This window comes from the organism of the source record quoted next, unplaced genomic scaffold (assembly GCF_019419815.1).
Source record: "Pyrus x bretschneideri cultivar Hongxiangsu unplaced genomic scaffold, Pyrus_bretschneideri_v1 Contig24, whole genome shotgun sequence".
Classification (NCBI taxonomy): domain Eukaryota; kingdom Viridiplantae; phylum Streptophyta; class Magnoliopsida; order Rosales; family Rosaceae; genus Pyrus; species Pyrus x bretschneideri.
In genome coordinates this window covers 5,105,899-5,123,510 of record NW_025999546.1, presented here as the reverse complement: position 1 = coordinate 5,123,510, position 17,612 = coordinate 5,105,899, and the positions used below count along the sequence as shown (strand labels likewise).

General features: G+C 36.2%; 1 protein-coding gene and 2 non-coding genes across 3 annotated transcripts; all 3 read right to left on the bottom strand.

The window, feature by feature from the left end:
• Positions 1–5,080: 5,080 nt before the first annotated feature.
• LOC103957583 (alpha-N-acetylglucosaminidase) lies at positions 5,081–15,944 on the bottom strand. Its single transcript, XM_009369761.3, has 19 exons — positions 15,611–15,944; positions 14,693–14,766; positions 13,897–14,108; positions 13,406–13,527; positions 12,111–12,196; positions 11,869–11,963; positions 11,585–11,666; positions 11,210–11,316; positions 11,010–11,040; positions 10,550–10,667; positions 9,756–9,806; positions 9,034–9,143; positions 8,767–8,869; positions 8,415–8,513; positions 7,353–7,463; positions 6,645–6,892; positions 6,024–6,261; positions 5,627–5,705; positions 5,081–5,539 (listed from the first exon to the last, which is right to left on the bottom strand). Exons 1-19 carry the CDS (start codon positions 15,824–15,826, stop codon positions 5,295–5,297), a joined length of 2,427 nt encoding a protein of 808 aa, XP_009368036.2. The 5' UTR covers positions 15,827–15,944; the 3' UTR covers positions 5,081–5,294.
• LOC125478407 lies at positions 12,665–12,817 on the bottom strand. The gene has a single exon (XR_007259233.1). It is a non-coding gene; the product is annotated as a small nucleolar RNA snoR138 (small nucleolar RNA).
• Positions 12,876–12,987, bottom strand: LOC125478405. The gene has a single exon (XR_007259231.1). It is a non-coding gene; the product is annotated as a small nucleolar RNA U19 (small nucleolar RNA).
• Positions 15,945–17,612: the final 1,668 nt, after the last annotated feature.

Sequence of the window (17,612 nt, the reverse complement as noted above, 5' to 3'; positions counted from 1 at the left end):
AGCACCGTTGCAAGTTGATAAAGCCTTCAAACTATTTATGCACAAAATAAATCCTTCCTTGTCATCTCTGGGCCTCTCCATCGTCTTCCCACCACCCTCGTTCTTTCAAATAACTCCTCTTTCGGACCCAAGCGCTATTCTAAGACCATCTTCAACCCTTTTAAAATTTAAAATTTTTAGTCCGGAAAATTTAAGTTTTAACCTAAAAACAGTTTTTTTTGCTCCAACCTTTCTGGGTTAAAATTTTAGTTTAAAGAATGAATTTAGCTTAATTTTTTTTTCTTAAAGCAACTTTTTTAAAAGAAAAAAATTGGGTAGACTATCTTAATTTAATTTTATGAACATTTTAACCTAAAAATAATTAGATTCAGACAAATATTGAAAATTTACTAATTGACACCATGGAACTCGTGAAACACTATGAAAAAAATATGAAACACATAAAAGAATTTCTTTTTAATTACTTTAGCTGTTGAATTTAAATTTGGACCACTAGATATTTATTTTTTTTACCGTTAGATTTCAGTAAATTAGATCTTAATCGTTGGATTCAATGAATTTATAAATATAAAACTAAAAAAAATATACGTATATAATGAACCAACTCCACTAATCCTGAGAAAATCCTGGGTTAAATTTGACCCAGAAATAAGGAACTTAACAGTTCTAATCTTGGTTTATGCCTTTATTCTCTGGAAACTGCTCAATGGGGAACTAGTACTCTCAACTCTTCACAGCTGCAGGAATTACAAGCATTGTTGGGAGCATTTGAAGCCATTTTTGAGCTACCTACTACACTGCCACCATCCAGGTCACTTGATCATTCTATTGCTTTAGTTCCTGGTGCTAAACCGCCCAACTTGAGGCCTTATCACTATGGACCTCTTCAAAAAACGGAAATTGAGAAGGCTGTGCAGAAGCTTTTGGATGCAGGATTTATAAGGGCTAGCCATAGTCCCTTTTCATTTCCCGTACTTTTAGTCAAGAAGAAGGAGGGTACCTGGAGAATGTGCATTGACTATAAGGAATTGAATGCACTTACAATTAAAGACAAGTATCCAATTCCCCTTATTGATGACTTGTTGGATGAATTGCATGGTTCCAAGTATTTTTCTAAGCTCGATTTGTGTTCTGGATATCATCAAATTTTAATGAAACCTGAGGATGTGGGCAAGACAGCATTTCGAACCCATGAAGGTCACTATGAGTTTTTGGTGATGCCTTTTGGGCTCACTAATGCTCCTGCCACATTCCAAAATGTGATGAATGATCTGTTTAAACCATTCCTCAGGAAGTTTGTGCTTATTTTCTTTGATGATATACTCATCTATAGCACCTCTTGGCAGCACCACTTGGTTCATCTGAAAGAAGTCCTCACTGTGCTTCACAAAAATCAGCTATATCTCAAAAAGTCTAAGTGCTCTTTTGGTCAAAGTAGTGTTGAGTATCTGGGACATATAGTGTCTAAGGATGGGGTGGCTGCAGATCCATCAAAGCTCAAAGCAATTCAGCAGTGGCCTCAACCTAGAAATGTAAAGGAGTTAAGAGGATTTTTGGGGCTTACTGGTTATTATCGCAAATTTATTCCCGGTTATGGGAAGGTATGTCAACCTTTGTACAATTTGACCAAAAAAGAGGGATTTGCTTGGAATGATTCAGCTAGTGATGCTTTTAGACAGCTCAAGAGCATTATGTCCTCACCACAGGTTTTAGCACTTCCAGATTTTTCTCAAACCTTTGTTGTGGAGTGTGACGCTTCTGGAAATGGTATAGGTGCTGTTTTGCAACAAAATCACAGGCCAATTGCATTTTTCAGTCAAGCACTTGGGCCTAGGAACCAGGCATTATCGAGTTATGAGAGGGAGCTTATTGCCATAGTTCATGCGATACGTAAATGGCAGAATTATTTGCAAGGGAGGCACTTTGTTATAAAGACTGACCATAGCAGTTTGAAGTATTTCTTGGGGCAGAGAACCAACACTCAGTTCCAACAAAAATGGGTGGCTAAACTTCTCGGATTTGATTATGAAATTCAGTATCGAAGTGGGAAGGAAAATACTGTGGCAGATTCACTATCTCGAATTCCAGACCATCAGGAAATTGTTGCAGGGAACACTATGGAATTAGCTGCCATCTCTTATCTGTATTTTGGATGGATGGATGACTTAAGAAGGTATAATGAGAGTGATACTTGGATCATGGACAAAATTAGGGAGGTGACTGAGTACAAACTTAAGGGCACCACCAATCCTGCTTTAGCTAAATATTCTCTTGATAATGGGTTTTTATGCTACAAGAAGCGGGTAGTAATTAGTCCAACTTCTCAGTGGAGAACCAAGCTTATGGAGGAGCATCATAGCACACCAGCAGCAGGTCATCAAGGGGTAGCTAAAACTTATCACAGAACTAAGAAGGGGTTTTATTGGCAGGGAATGAAAGGGGATATAAGGAAGTTCATTGCTGAATGTGCCATCTGTCAACAAAACAAGTTTGAAACCATTGCACCACTTGGATTGCTTCAACCCTTACCTCTGCCACAAAGGGTGTGGTCTGATATTAGCATGGATTTTATAGTAGGATTGCCTAATTGCAAGGGAAAATCAGTTATCATGGTGATTGTGGACAGGCTTTCAAAGTACAGTCATTTTATTGCCCTTGCTCATCCTTACAATGCTTCTATAGTTGCTCAATTATTCATAGAACATGTTTTCCAATTGCATGGCATGCCTAATTCCATTGTGAGTGATCGAGATCCAGTGTTTGTAAGTGCTTTTTGGAAAGAACTCTTTAGACTCCAAGGTTCCAAACTTTGCATGAGTTCTGGATATCATCCGCAAACTGATGGGTAGACTGAGGTAATGAATCGATGTTTGGAGACCTATTTAAGGTGCTTTGTTGGAGGACAACCGAGGAAATGGGTTCAATGGTTGCCATGGGCAGAGTGGTGCTTTAATACTGCATACCATACTTCTTCTAAGTATACTCCCTTTGAAGTGGTGTATGGTTTTCCCCCACCATACATGGTTCCACATGAGGTTGGTTCCACCAAAGTAGCTTCTGTGGAACAATGCATGATTGAACGAGATGGGCTGCTGTCAGTATTAAAGAATAATTTGCAGCTAGCTCAAAATCGCATGAAAGTGCAAGTAGACAAGAAAATGACTGAGAGACACTTTAATGTTGGAGATATGGTGTATTTGAAGTTGGTGCCCTATCAATTGCACTCATTGGTGAATCATAGTTATCATAAATTACAACCACAGTTCTATGGTCCTTATGTAGTTCTTGAGAAGATTGGAGCTGTGGCATACAAGTTAAAACTTCCTGAGGGGTCCAAAGTCCATCTTGTGTTTCATGTTAGCTGTCTCAAGAAACAGGTTGGAAACAATGAGATTCCCCAGATTGAACTTCCTTTGGTGTCTGAGGATGGCTTGGTTCAGGACATACCTGCAACAATTGTGTCGAGAAGGATGTATAAAAAGGGGAATGTGGCGGGAGTTCAACTTCTAGTGCAATGGAAGGGTAAGGAAGCTGCAGATGCAACTTGGGAAGATTTTGATGAGTTCCAAAAACGATTTCCAGATTTTGTAGTTTAACCTTGAGGACAAGGTTGTTCTGAAGGGGAAGGCATTGTTATGATCTTGTGATTACTTCGATTACAAGTACTAAGAAGGGACCAAAATGTAATAAGTGAGATAGATTTGGGGGTCATTTTCCTATTTGTAGTTTTAAGGGAGTTTGTTTACAATTCGACAGGTTTTATGTTGTATTGGGTGACTATATAACCATCTGTGTTTCTTTGAAGTAAGGCATATATACAATTTTACAAAACCAATTTTTGTTCAGTGTTCTCTTCGACTTCCCTCGCCATTTCTGATTGTGCAAGCAGGTCTAGGTTGAACCTTGCTAGGGTTTGGTGTTAACAGTTTTGAGTTTTGTTAACAGTTTTGAGTTTTAACTTATATTTGGCCCAAGGTTAGAGCAAGTTGGAGTAAGTTTATAACCTAAAATTTAAATTTTACTCCAAAGATTGGAGTAGGTCTAAGAGAACAACCTCCTTTGGTTGCTCTGGAGACTGGCAGCACATCATCACTCGCCCCTCTCTCAACCTTATTATGCTTTTTCTTGTTGGACGATGATTACTAGAACTCGTCGAGTTTATGGCTAAATTCAATCATTTTGCAACGGTTATTAGCAGTAGTCGCAAGTACTCGTTCCCGCCAAAATTCATCTGGGATTATGGATTGACGAATGGTTAACGACCATTGACACCACAAAATCGGTTAAATGTGAGGGGTGTTATGGTCAAACGACGAAGCTCCGAGGTGAGATCCGGACAGTCCTCTCTAGATCTTGGTATGCTTTCTTGCAAGTTCGTTTGTTTTGTTTTTAGGGTTTGTGAGGAGGAAGAAGATCATCTCTGATTTCGAATTTGCAGCTTAACTAATTGGGCTCCGTTGGTAAGCTGCATATGTTTTTAGGGTTACGGTGCTTTAATTTATGTAGGGTACTCGATGATGCCCAATTTTTTTTTTGCTCATAAAAATTCTCTTGCTATGCTCAAAATAGGTATATTTTTTTTGTTCATTTAATTCTCAAATAAAAATTTGTGATCATTAGTCCCTTAACTTATCAAAACGTGCAGCTATAGTCCCTTTCATCAATTCTGTTAGAACTTCCGTTAAAATGAGTCACATAATGAAAACATGGGGAACAAGCATATGATTATATGTTTTCATCCAAATATTCAACAAATTTCTTACAATTTATTAAAAAAATGCAAAATAAATATATCTAATTTATATCGAAGAGCGGGTGCCTAGATGGGTCTAGTTGGGCTAGGCCAGCGCCTAGCCGCCCTTTCTTAATTTTTAAACGCCTGGAAATTAATCAAGAACGGTAGCTAATTACCTAGCACCTAGGCGGGAATTTTAGAACAGATTTCAGTGTAACAAAATTATACAAATTTCGAAATTTCTGATCAGATTCGAATTATTAAATACATTCTCATTCTTATCCCTTTCTTTTTTTTTTTTTTTTTTTTTTTTGAATTTCGGTTTTGGATTTGAAACAGACAGAATATTTTAGAATATTTTGGCTCGAAACCAGTCCAAATCGATTAATTTTATCCAAGTTGCACCCCTACTTATGTTACATCATTGCTCGACATACAACAATGACCCTAAGTTATTGTCATGCAACATGCAAAGGGCTCTTATGAGTAAGGAATAGACCTAGCACATGTTTTGCTACTTTACAACACAATCGCTTCTCTCTTTTCTAACAATAAGAACCTATTTTGCTCGAACGAAATATTTTTCATACAATGCTTTAGAAATAGCAAGAGCATCTCCTTTTGCCTTCACCCGGTAAAGTTCGGTACCTGCTTGCCAATTGTTTGAAAACGCTATCCATTCTCTTCTCCATTCCTCCAACTTGAAGTCCTCATTGTCTCTCAAGCTTTTCGACAAAAGACCAAAGTAGGTTGAAGCGCGAGGTAGATAGTAGCTTTTCAATAGCCCACTCCAGAACTTATTTGCTGATGACAAGAAGAATTTCAATGTTACAAAGAAAAATAAGCGACAATGCTTCGAGTTACATTAAGTGAGGTCGAAGTTAGGATTACCATAATCATGAAGCCTGCTCTGGTTGGTTTTTGTGTTATCAAACCACATTGTCACCTGCGTCCTTGCATTCCACTCGTACTGAAAAAATAAAGTTTATAACATTTCGTAAGGTGAAATTTGGGCTGAACTCCTGATGTTTAGCAGGGTAATACAGTGCAGAAAACCCAGGAGAAAAGACAAGATGGCTCTTTTCCCTTGGATGCACAGAGAACATAAGCCTATAATGTATAAATTAAGATCAGGAAATGGAAAAATGTGTGGCTTAGCTAACCCCAATAATCGAACTAAGGTGTTGCGTCATGCTGATATGTCTAAACTAACTGTGCAATGTTATCCCCAAGAAAAATCTCATAAGCTAAAAGCAAATAGGCCAAAGAGGGAAATATTTGCTCTCACCTGCTGCATTTCCGTAGGATTAGCTGCCAGATTTTTTGCACTTTCAAGCCAGGTTCCAAGTAAAAAATTATCATCAGAAGCGAGCAGTTCATCAATATCCATTATGAGTTGAACAAACTTTTGACTATGGTGACTATAAGCTTTTACATCCCTCCTCCGATAAGCTGTCACTGCATCCAGATATACTTGATTCGCTAGCTTTGAAAGTACTTGCCGTGTCAAATCAACCAAGTCATATCTGTCACGGTGCCAAGAATAATTAGGAATGATCAAATGTTTTATTTCCCTTTTCCTACAATCGGCTTACTGGAAGTAATTGGATGTTTGAAGATAACTGTAAAATCCTATCGTGATCCATTTTTGTGTCTAAGGCGTTTTATTCAGCTGAGTTCCTTTGTCAAGAAACTAGCAGATAAAGAACTTGTATTTAACAACCTCTGGAAGGAAAGTGAACTTAAAGAGTGGTTACTATGCATGCTATGACACCAAGGAAAACAAAATCTAGACAAATGTTCTGCAGGGAGCAAGTGATTCATTCAGGAGAATTATATTTATCATGTGAATACAGGTCGGATCATATATCTCAGATTTCATAACACAAGAAAGCGGTTTTTCCTTTACCTATATGTCAGGCTTCCAGAGAATTCATTTCCAGTGTCAAGGAATAGTCGTAAAGCATTGACCACCTCTTGAGTAGAATACCACAAATGTGCCTGAGGCAAATTAGAGCTGGTTTTTTGGAGCAAAACTCTTCTCTTTTTATCGAGCAGGATGAATGATTGCATCTGGTTTTGTTTTGAAATGTTTGATATGTGATTTGGTGATGGATCCCAGTCAGGGAGTTTGACTATGAAATCTGTGTTATGGTCCTGCGACAAGTTAAATATCCATATCATTCGTGGTACGGTGAAAAGACACAAATCATTAACTACAGGAATCAGACTTTATTTACATCCACCTATCACGCCTAAGTTACTAACATAAGTAATGCATTGTAGTTAAAATTTATCGATTATGGAAACATCACATCTTGCCTCGTCAAAAACTATTCAAATGAAATACATGAAACATAATCAAAGCCATAGATGAATCAAAAAGTGTCCATCCGATAACAATACCACTAACTGATAAAGCATGGTTATGCTTTTTCCCCCTTTTTCAGTCTGGATAATGTCATAGATGCATCAAATGACTTGAGATAACCATTCGCATAAGGAAGCACAGTGATGTATGATGCCCTTCATAGTTTGATGATCATTCCAAAATTATGTTTTTGAAGAAATAAAAAGTCATACGCATTGGATCAATGGAGTATATTGAGATACGTACAGCAATCCCATCTGTACAGTTGTAAATTGTCTGGTGAAGGATGTCCCAAGCTGCCTCAACTTGAGGAACTGCATTACCATAGCGTCTCTGGGAATAGATCTTTAGCCAATCCTGCAAAGAGCGCATGCGTACATAAATTATTGTCAGCAACCAACAATCAACACAAAATGCTGTTTCTGTACTCATCTTAATTACTTCAAGTGAGTTAAGTCTATCATCTTTAACAGCTATTTGTAGAATGAAAAAAAAAAAAAAAAGACCCTGTTCTTTGAGAAGCAACTGCATTCTCATCTTCCAAACATCTACGTTTAGAGCTTCCATTTTGTGATGCTTGACAATCGTATGTGTTAATGGTGTAATCATATAAACAACCATTGAAGATAATGAAACTTTGACATATCTGTATCATGATCCAAAACCAAATTAAAGTTGTTTCATTCCTTATAAGTAAATAATGCGAGGTTTCCCAAGAGAGCTTTAAGTGTTTTAAATGATCAGAGCATCCCTTCACTCAATCACACATAATAGTAATGTTTTGGAAGATCAGAGCATCTCTTGGATCAATACATAATAGAAATTATCTAGACCACAACATATGGTAAAAACTTAAATAAAAAGACTGAAACATCACTTGCTTAACTATTGTTGACCAATAAAATCATTTACTGTTGAAAGTAAATTATAAAATCTCCACACAGCCATGCATTGGGCTTATACTGTACCGTAAGTACCATAGTGAAGCAAGACTTATCGTACTAAATCTCTTTTGTTTAAAGCCTAAAGTTTGGTACTTTCCCATGTGCGGAACTGCATCAACTTTGTTACACTTACATTGATGTTCAGAATATTTGAGAATAAATCCTTAACACTTGTTAGATGTCCACACGGTAACTACTCATGCTCACCTATGTCCACGACTCCACGTCATAGTTGCAAATAGCCAATGTATAAACTATTTATTCTTATTAGAATACAGAAACAAATATTTACACACTTAAAAAGGAACTAACAGCATCCCTAACTATTCCAATTATTGCAAAACATATAAAAATTCATAAATACCTGAACTTGAACCTTTTCACTGCGAAATGCCATTTCAGACGTCAATTCATAAACAACTGGATTGTGCTCAATACCTTCCATGCACATGCCAACTCCAACCTATCATAATAACGAAAAGTTGCTTTAAGTGTGCCTAAAAAAAGTAATTTTTTATTACATAAAATTATGAAATATACTTTTATTTCCCAGTGTTATTTTATAAATAACTAAATAAATATTGGTCACAGAATATCATTTTGTAGTGTGATGGCAAGATATTGGCACTTTTGTTTGAACATTAGAAAGTATAGACTAACATAAAAACATAAGTCTTTTACAGTAATAAGACATGCATGCAAGGTATCTGGCATACCATAGTAGAATTTTCACTAGTTCGGGCGTCAACTGGACCTGAAGAAATTGCATCCAATATACCATACATTTCAATGTTTCCACCAAAATTGTGCAAGAGACACCTGACGTAGATAAATAGTTGGCCAAGTAAAAAAAACATTTTGATCACAGGTGTTGAAACTTAATGTAAATACTAACAAATCAATAGAGGCGTATCTTGAAGATTAAGCTTCTCACTCAAGAAGTCAAGATTAACTAAAAGTTAACAAATTCAAGAGCTAATTACCAAATATAAGGAGTGCCATAAAATTGAGATGATGTTTTCCATATTGGTTTGACATCCGCAAATAGATCAAGAACTATCATTTTTCCAAACGGAACAGAATGTAGAAGAGCCTGCACATATATTTAAGTTGTTAGCGAATAAGAATAACAAATGATAAGTTTAAAGTGAAACCATGACTCTTCAAGCCACTGAATATTGCACAATGGCGTTCTAGGATTCATATAGCCAACCCCACTTAGTGGGCTAAGGCTTTGTTGTTGTTGTTGTATGATTACAGAACCCTGATGGTGAAGGATGGAGCTTGTTCCTCTATTATCTTCCACCAAAAGCCCTACTTCAATGGCACTGCCATATACTTTTCATGCACATGGCTGGATCTGATGTCTTTCTGTTCAACTGCCTCCAGGTGTTCTGGATGCAATTAGTTCTGATTTTTTCCCCTTATTACAGGGTTTACCAAAATGCTTAAGTTTTCCATTCTATGGTTATTAGTTGCTAATCAACTTTTTCCAAAAGCTGTACCAGGATTCCGGGAATCACAATATAACTAATTATGAAGAAATCCCTTTCACATTCACACACACACACATCAAATATTAAATTTTTTAGCCCTGCATATTTCATATGAGCAAGCCTACCTTCTGCTCCAATAAAGAACAGGAATTATTCAATGTTTATAGCACGCTAAGATTTGTATCATTATCTACAAACTAAATGCGTACTTTCATTTGAGGTGGTTTCCAAAAAGCAGAGTCTGAGTAGAAGAGCCAACCCTGCAAAATGACAAAACTTTCAGTCAGGAGTAATTATATGAATAACTGAGTGAAATTGCTCATATACAAGCAACTCAATTCCCACATTTATCGAACTTAGCATTGTCAAGGTCCATAACAAATAAATTGGTCACATGTGATACCCTAAAAACCAATAGAAACACCCTTGTGTATTTCCAACTGATCATGATATGAGCCAGATGATGCTTTGGTTTATTAATTAAGACGCATAGTGTACTGCCATGCAGGGTTAAAAACTTAAAAGTAAAATCATACCATAAATATATACATATTAATTGGAGATAACACCGATATGCTGCTTGCTTTTGAACTATAGCTGTGGTTAATGATTTGTATTATGTCTCAATGCAAATTTTCGAGGGTTGGTAACTATTGATGCAAAGTATTTCCTTAATTATAGATTCGTAGATAAAAATGAATTCATAGAAAGGGTGTCATATGGCTGACCCCATTCCCCCTCTAAAAGCATTTTGAGTAGCGATTAATTGTGTTCATTATACAATGTATAGCAAATTGACAGGGAAACTGATCGACATGATGAGTACCACTCGTTGCAAACTTCATGAATCACTGAAATCATTAAGGTCGTTCCATTTAAGATTCATTATATTTAAGTCATGAGTGTTGAGGACAGAAACTATTAAATACTTGAATATATCATAAAAATTAAATTGAAATGGATTGAGAGGGGCAGGAGTGGTTTGAAGAACTTAGGAGCATACTTGCATTAACCACACAGCATCCTTATCACCTTTAGACATTGCTTTATACACAGCAGCTCCAAGTGATGAGATATATGCTGTATCATTTGTTGGTGGAGTATTTTCATTGAAGGTATCACTGCATTAAATACAGCATTATTTACATAAATAAACTTGGTAGGCAAAATTAAGAAATCTATAATATGGAAGGAATATCTCGCAGTTGTTGGGAAAGATGTGAGAGATGAGTTCTGTTTCAACTTGTTAATAAAGTTCAAAGACGACAGAAACGGCCTGCCTAAGACAGGTCTGAATGGTCGACCGTAGATGCATTACCCTTAACCACCAAGGGGTGCCCAAAAGGGGAATTACTAAGAATATAAAAGTAGTTGCAACAGAAAAATATAAAAGTAGTTTGAGTTGGAAAATAACATGGTTTAATAACGTACTATACTACGAAAAAGTAAGTGTGAGAAGTTACCAGTTATAGATGTCAGTCACATCCCCATATTCTGTACAAAATGTAAGCCATGAAAATTAGTCAAACAACCAGAAAATATAACAAGAAACTGGAGACATCATGGTTAGGTTCTTGTCAGTTAAATCATCCATGGTCACTATCTTTGCACAAATGGACGAATGTAGCAAGTTGAATTAATAACTAAGAGACATGAAGCAAACCTTCAACTTGTCGCCTAACAAAAGCCGTCCCAATTTCAACAAATAAAGGATCAGAAGGATCAAGAAGATATGTACAGCACCAACGAGTATCACCATCAACAGTGTTCCTAATCATAACAACAAATATGGAAAATCTCAGAAAAAATATATAGCACATCTATTTCCAACATACTGTACATCCAGAAAGGGACAGTTTTCTAACTACAAACATGGAAGTCAAAATGAGGGTGGTGCGGTTAATTTATATTTTTTGTTCACAAGTGATTTGAAGTAATTCAGCTGTAGAAATTCAGTGACCGTCTAGGTCACATAAAGCTACGTCACATGGGACCTATATATAGTGACAAATTTATGGTAAAATAAAAGATCACATACCACTCTCCAAGTCTGGTTATATTTGCTGAAGGATATACCTTCTTCAAAGTCGCTGGAACATTTCCAGAAAATGATGGCAGCACTGAAGCAAAGAAGATATCACACATGAGTAGCCACATCATCCAAGTGACAATGTACTATGTCACTATATAACCCCTTGAAACATAATACATGTTTAGAAGATACGTGTAAAACAGTGTATCACTAGTATTGGTGGAGCATCATTGACAAAAAATTATCTCGGTAATTTTCTAATTTTGCAGTAAAAAAAAATTGGCAATCACCTGGAGTCATGCCTAGCTCTAACATCCTAGATAATATCTGTTTCTGCAAAACCAACTGCTGGTCTAACCAATTCTGTGATAAAGGCCCACCCCACCTGTGACAAGATTACTGTCAGTTTCTTTACAGCAAAAGCACGTGATCAAGTGCACAAGAAACATCAAGTAGAGCCTCTTCAGTTGACTTATTTTGTTTTAGAAGACCTGTGCACAGGGTAATAAAATCTTGTATCACCTCCACTTACGCATGTAAGTTTCCCATGCGAGCCCATGCAAGGAAGGCAGGTCCACCAAAGAAATCATTCAAATCTTCCTTACTAATATTGAAATCCTACAATAAGAATATTCTAGTCAAGTCTGATGAGAAGAATGAAGGAGGCACCAAAACTATGCTTACGTACTTAGCAAATGTGCATTGCCTAGACTTTAGATAAGGCAAAAACGTTAACAGAATATAAATCTAAGTCTGAAATATCATAATTATTCATTTTCCATTATGTAGCGTATCAGTCACACTGACTTCTAGAATGAAACAAGATTTTCTTGTAGTGTCCTTTTGTTTTCTCTATATTAGAATTTAGAACTGGAATGACAAATAGAAAATTGACCTGACTGTAAGCTCCAATGACAAAATAAAATCATCTCTGGTAAGAAACTAAGTTGCAGCAGCAGAAGTGTCAGCCAGATGGGAACTAAAATAATAATATCCAAGGGCAAAGTTTAGAAACTTAGAAACAGGAACGTTAATTTGTATTGGGAGTTTGCTTCAGTTTTAAAATTAAAATAATTAAATGAAGTGAAATATTCGAAGCAAAGTTTTGATTTTTGAAAGATGAACCAAGGATGAAAAATGGAGTTCATCACCCTCAAATAGCTTTCAAACATTGTGTGCTCCAGTTTGAACCAAATGGTGTGGGATTTGTTTTTGCCTTCTGGTTATTTGACGGGCAATGATTTAAAAAAAATCAAAAAAATAAGAAAGAAGAAGGGAGGGAAAATGGTTAGTTAGAGAATGTGTGAGGCTGCTTGGAGGACAATTGATGAGAAAGAGACAAGGAGTCCCCTCAAAAGGCCTCAGCTACAAAAAGCCGAATCAATATCTGCCTCATAACTAAGCCATATATGAAATCCAAACCTATTCATATGGCCACTCAAAAGGCATTCAATAAACATAAAATTACAAAAGAATATCATCGACAGGAAGAGACCAGAGACTAGTGCAGGTTCAAATCTATCTCTGTACTCAGTTGTAAAATTGTATTCTAACTGTGATACACATGAGCACAGACCACAACAAGCATATATGCAATACATCGTAAAGTTTATCAGAAAATAGAAAATTGTATTTCTCTCATGTTGAACATTCAAGGTTTTATGTTCTCCTTTTAATGCATGGCAGCCATGTGCTAATTAAGAAACTCCAGTTCCTATAAGCAAGCTATGCATACATGTTAAAAGCAGCAACATATACAAGACATATACTGTAGAAGCTTAGAATTTGATGAACACCTTCATATGTGTAAGAGCTTTTATAATTTACCATGAAGACTTTCTGCCAAATTGATTCTTGCCCTGTGAATGCTAAAGGCAGGTTAATCCCCTGAAGAGCCATCCAGTCTATTTCTTTCTGCCATCTCTCCCAATCCCACCAAACAAATGAATCTGCAAAAATGTGTCATATCACATACAGTTTATTAATTTTCCATTGCCACGATAAACATATCAACTAATGTAAAAGTATTACATTACAAGTTTTTTTTTAATGCAAATTAAGTATACTTTCTTCATTTCTTAATTTGCTTTTCATCCTCTTATTTCTCTTATGGTTGTACTGTCAAACTCATTGAGTTTGATTCATAAAACCCTCTCAGTGAAAACACAGGCACAGTTGTTTACGTCTCACCCCACTAGACTCCACATTAGCAGACCCTCATGCACTCAGCTGCCTTTTTTACTCTCAGTGAGACAAAGTACAACAATGTATAGACAACCTGATTGAAGCAAAAGCAGATACAAAGAGTCAATACTTACAGCTGGATGTAACAACATTTTGATAATAGTTCCACGGGACTGGTCGTTGTATCCTTAACCCTTCATCTCTTACACGAGGCAGTGATCCTGGACTTGGGATGGAAGCTAGCTGAGCACCACCAGTCTTGTCCCAGGAAACATGAGCCCCACACCAGTACTTCAAATACCAGTGGAGGCCAGATGCAATTTCCACTGCTGTGGTGCCTTTAACCCTGAAAGAGGACCGTGATAATCATAAAATTACAACTGCAGATGTTCCTTCTTAATTTCTTACAATCATTGAGTTTTAAGCTATCTAGCTCTTCAGGTCAATTTATCCTTGCATACTTGTGAGATAAACAATATATCCATATTGCCAAAGCAAGCAATTGAGAATATCACAGGTGCGAATAAAAAAATGAAAACATCTAGTCACAAACGTTAATCCCATTAGTAACTGGTTTTGGTATATCACACCTTCTTCATTGGGACTAACTCTTGATGAAAATTTATTTAATAAGCTACTTAAAACACATATCCCAAACAAATTTCAAGCAGTGCTGAATCAATACTTAATAAGTTTCCATAATGTAGCCAATCATTCCCTGTCCTCAAATTTCTATGATTTAGAATGTTAAATTCTTTTAAGATCAGAAGTTTCGTTCTTACAAATTCTGCAACAATACTGAAGGCTTTAGTTATATTTGATAGGCAGAAACTTTGCATGCAAGCACATAAATATATGCCAGAACTTTTGTTTCAAAACTGGAAAAGAAGAAAAAAGTAACTATATTTGGCAAGACATAGTTCAACATACTGTATCTCAGGACCATGTCGGCTTGACAGGTTGTAATTGTTTAGCATAAAGCAACTGTGTCCACCACAAGCATCCTGATATCGAATTTGAAGCAGTTAGCATGATGAATTACAATGAAATCAATGTTTGACTAAAGCCAGAGATAGTTAGAGGGAATGCCAAAGCAAAAGCAAAAAATGTTTGTGGCCGATCACGTATCAGTCACTTCAATCATGAATGGTATAGTTTAAAGTTTCATACTTGCCTATGTTTTCTCAACAAGCAAACATATCATACAACCATATAGTGATATAGATCTCAGAAACTGAATAATGCAAACACTGATACACATATTTATTCCTTTGAGATTATGTTGGATCCTACTTCCTGTTTTTCTTTTCCTCCCTTTTCTCAGTAACCAAGCAGAGTATCACAAGGAAGTTAAGTTTAAAACATGAAACTGGACAAGCAAACAGAACATAAAGATTTAAAAGAAATGATACCGGTCGAAAAGAGGCAATAATTAAGCAGAAAACAAACTACAACCCAAACTCAACCAAAAAACCTAAATTGAAATGCCCAATTGAAGTGTTAAAAGTGCTTTATGAACTAACTATGTTGAGCGGAAATACTTAAAGGCGCTTCTGTTAGTAGAAGCATTTTCTGGAGAAGCAGTTGTTATGTGCAAAACCAAACTTCATAAATAACTTGCAGTGAGTTGAACAAAAAAAAAGAAAAAAAAAAAAAAAAAATGTAACTTCCAGGGCATTTCCACGAAGCACTTGTATTTATAATAAAATTTTCTACATGTTTATAACAAAAGCGCTTTCATGAGCAGAAGTGCTTCCAACAAAAAGCAGTCAAAAAATATAACACAAATAGTCAAACCCAGAATCCAAATGTGAGAATTTTGAGCAAAAAAAGGAAAAAGAATAGTACTTGGGAGACAATCTTGAAATCGAAACTGTGAACATGGGTTGGAAGCAATCTTTCGAGAACAGCTTTAGCTGCAGCTTCTTGAACCGAAGCCGACGACCGTTTGGAGTCCAGACGGCGGAGCAACGCCGCAACTGCTTCTGCTTTTGCTGATACAGCTAGGATTGGTACAATAAATACAGCAATCAAAATTAGCAGCTGGATTTTGAAATTCGACATGGTTTCGGATGATATGATTGAGTGGGTATCACCGGCTCAATTTTTGAAATTTGTTTTAAGAAGAATCATCGCTGATTGCAAAGCCTTTTGTTGGCAGGTTACTGGTAGTACTTTTTTATATTTATTTTTTTTATTTTTTTATTTTTTTACAAACTATATTTGTCAACACGAGTGGAGGAATAGTTAAGTCTCTAGTTGAAATTCAAATTTGACGGGAAATGGGACTTACCTTTCGTATTTACAGAATAAAAAAGAATATCATTACATCGTAATACGTGATAAATTACAAAATCATTACCAACCTAACATAATTACAAAAGAGCAGCCCCAAATACAATCCGCAGACAACCAAAATATGGACCACCAAAGCAAACCCAAAATAAAGTTTTGAGCCCAAAACAAAGACAAAGGCCGACAACTTGAGAACTAGCTTCCTACCACCACCGCGGTCGGAACGCCGCTTTCCACCCGTCAGAACCAATGCTCCCAGCAAATATCTGAATTCAAGTCATACAGAGCCCGAAAAATGAAAGTGGAAAGACTTCAAACTCCTCCAACAAATACGACATCGTTCGCTACCGCACAATGAAAGAAGCAGGTTAAGAAGAAGCCCACTAATAACAGGTCCATCAAGAGCATATCAAGAGAAGGAGGTGGCATGCCGGATCGCTACGCACCTTTCAAGAGAATCCCAAAGAATCGCGAAATTTTGCGCTATAGCCGCGAGAAATCGCTGTGAAGGTAAGCGGGTAATAGAAGGTACAAAATTACTGTTTTTGGTCAACTCCCTTAGCAATTCGGTCTAAACGCACCATGTGACACGCAAATCACCTTAGAAGTATATTAATACTAGGCAAAACACTAACAATTAACTTCGTCAGATTTGGAGGAGATGTATTTGCAGGCTCTTATTACTTCTCCAAATCTGATTCTTTTTTTTTTTTTTCCTTCATACTTTGGTTTTTATATTTTATTTTAATAAACGATATTTATCTACGTTAAGGAGGTGGAGGAGTAGGTTAAACCTTATAATAGGCTAGCAATAATGCGGTTCAAATTCGTCTTTAACGAGAATTGAACCTAAAACCTCTTATTTACAAATAAAAAGGAATATCACTAAACCATATAACTAATTGACTATTTTGGTGATATTTTGACCAAAAGCAAAAAGTACTACGAGAAAGACAATCTACTTAAATTATATTTTGTAACCACATAATGTGGCAGGCGATGGCTGAATTTCTTTTTAAATCATTAAATTATATTTCAATGTATTGTTCGATGTTCCCTTATATGAAGCTCATATGCTTGTCATTGTAAAATAAATGTACGGTGCGACCATGTCAAAAGTAACCCGATACGATACATGGGACAACATGTCAACGATTTTTTTTCTAAATTATTATTTATTATAAGAGGAGGGGAAAGAGATCGAAACTATTACAATAATTTAGAAAATAGAGAGTTTCAAACCCAGAACTCATAAGTAGAAACCTAACATCCTATCCACTAAAATATTGATCACATACAACATGAACAATGATATTGTTATTGAATATCAATGCTATATTATTGACGTATTTGTTAAGAATTCTAAATCCAAGCCCTTAACCCTAAGCTCTAAGGTCCTCTTAAGAACAATCTAAGATCCTACACCCATAACGATCAACCTCATACTTTTACGGACATTTTAAAATTCTAAACTCAAAATGACCAACCTCATACTTTGACGGACCTTATAAAACTTTACCCTCTTAAATCTAATAGATCTTCTAAAATCCTAAAA

Excerpts from the sequence above, each read along its gene's own strand:
- LOC103957583 (XM_009369761.3), bottom strand. The coding sequence starts at position 15,826 with ATGTCGAATTTCAAAATCCAGCTGCTAATTTTGATTGCTGTATTTATT. Across the intron at positions 7,464-8,414 it reads GTGAAAAGGTTCAAGTTCAG|GATTGGCTAAAGATCTATTC; the intron begins GTATTTATGAAT and ends CGCTCTTTGCAG. Across the intron at positions 5,540-5,626 it reads GAGCAGGCTTCATGATTATG|CAAATAAGTTCTGGAGTGGG; the intron begins GTAATCCTAACT and ends TCTTGTCATCAG.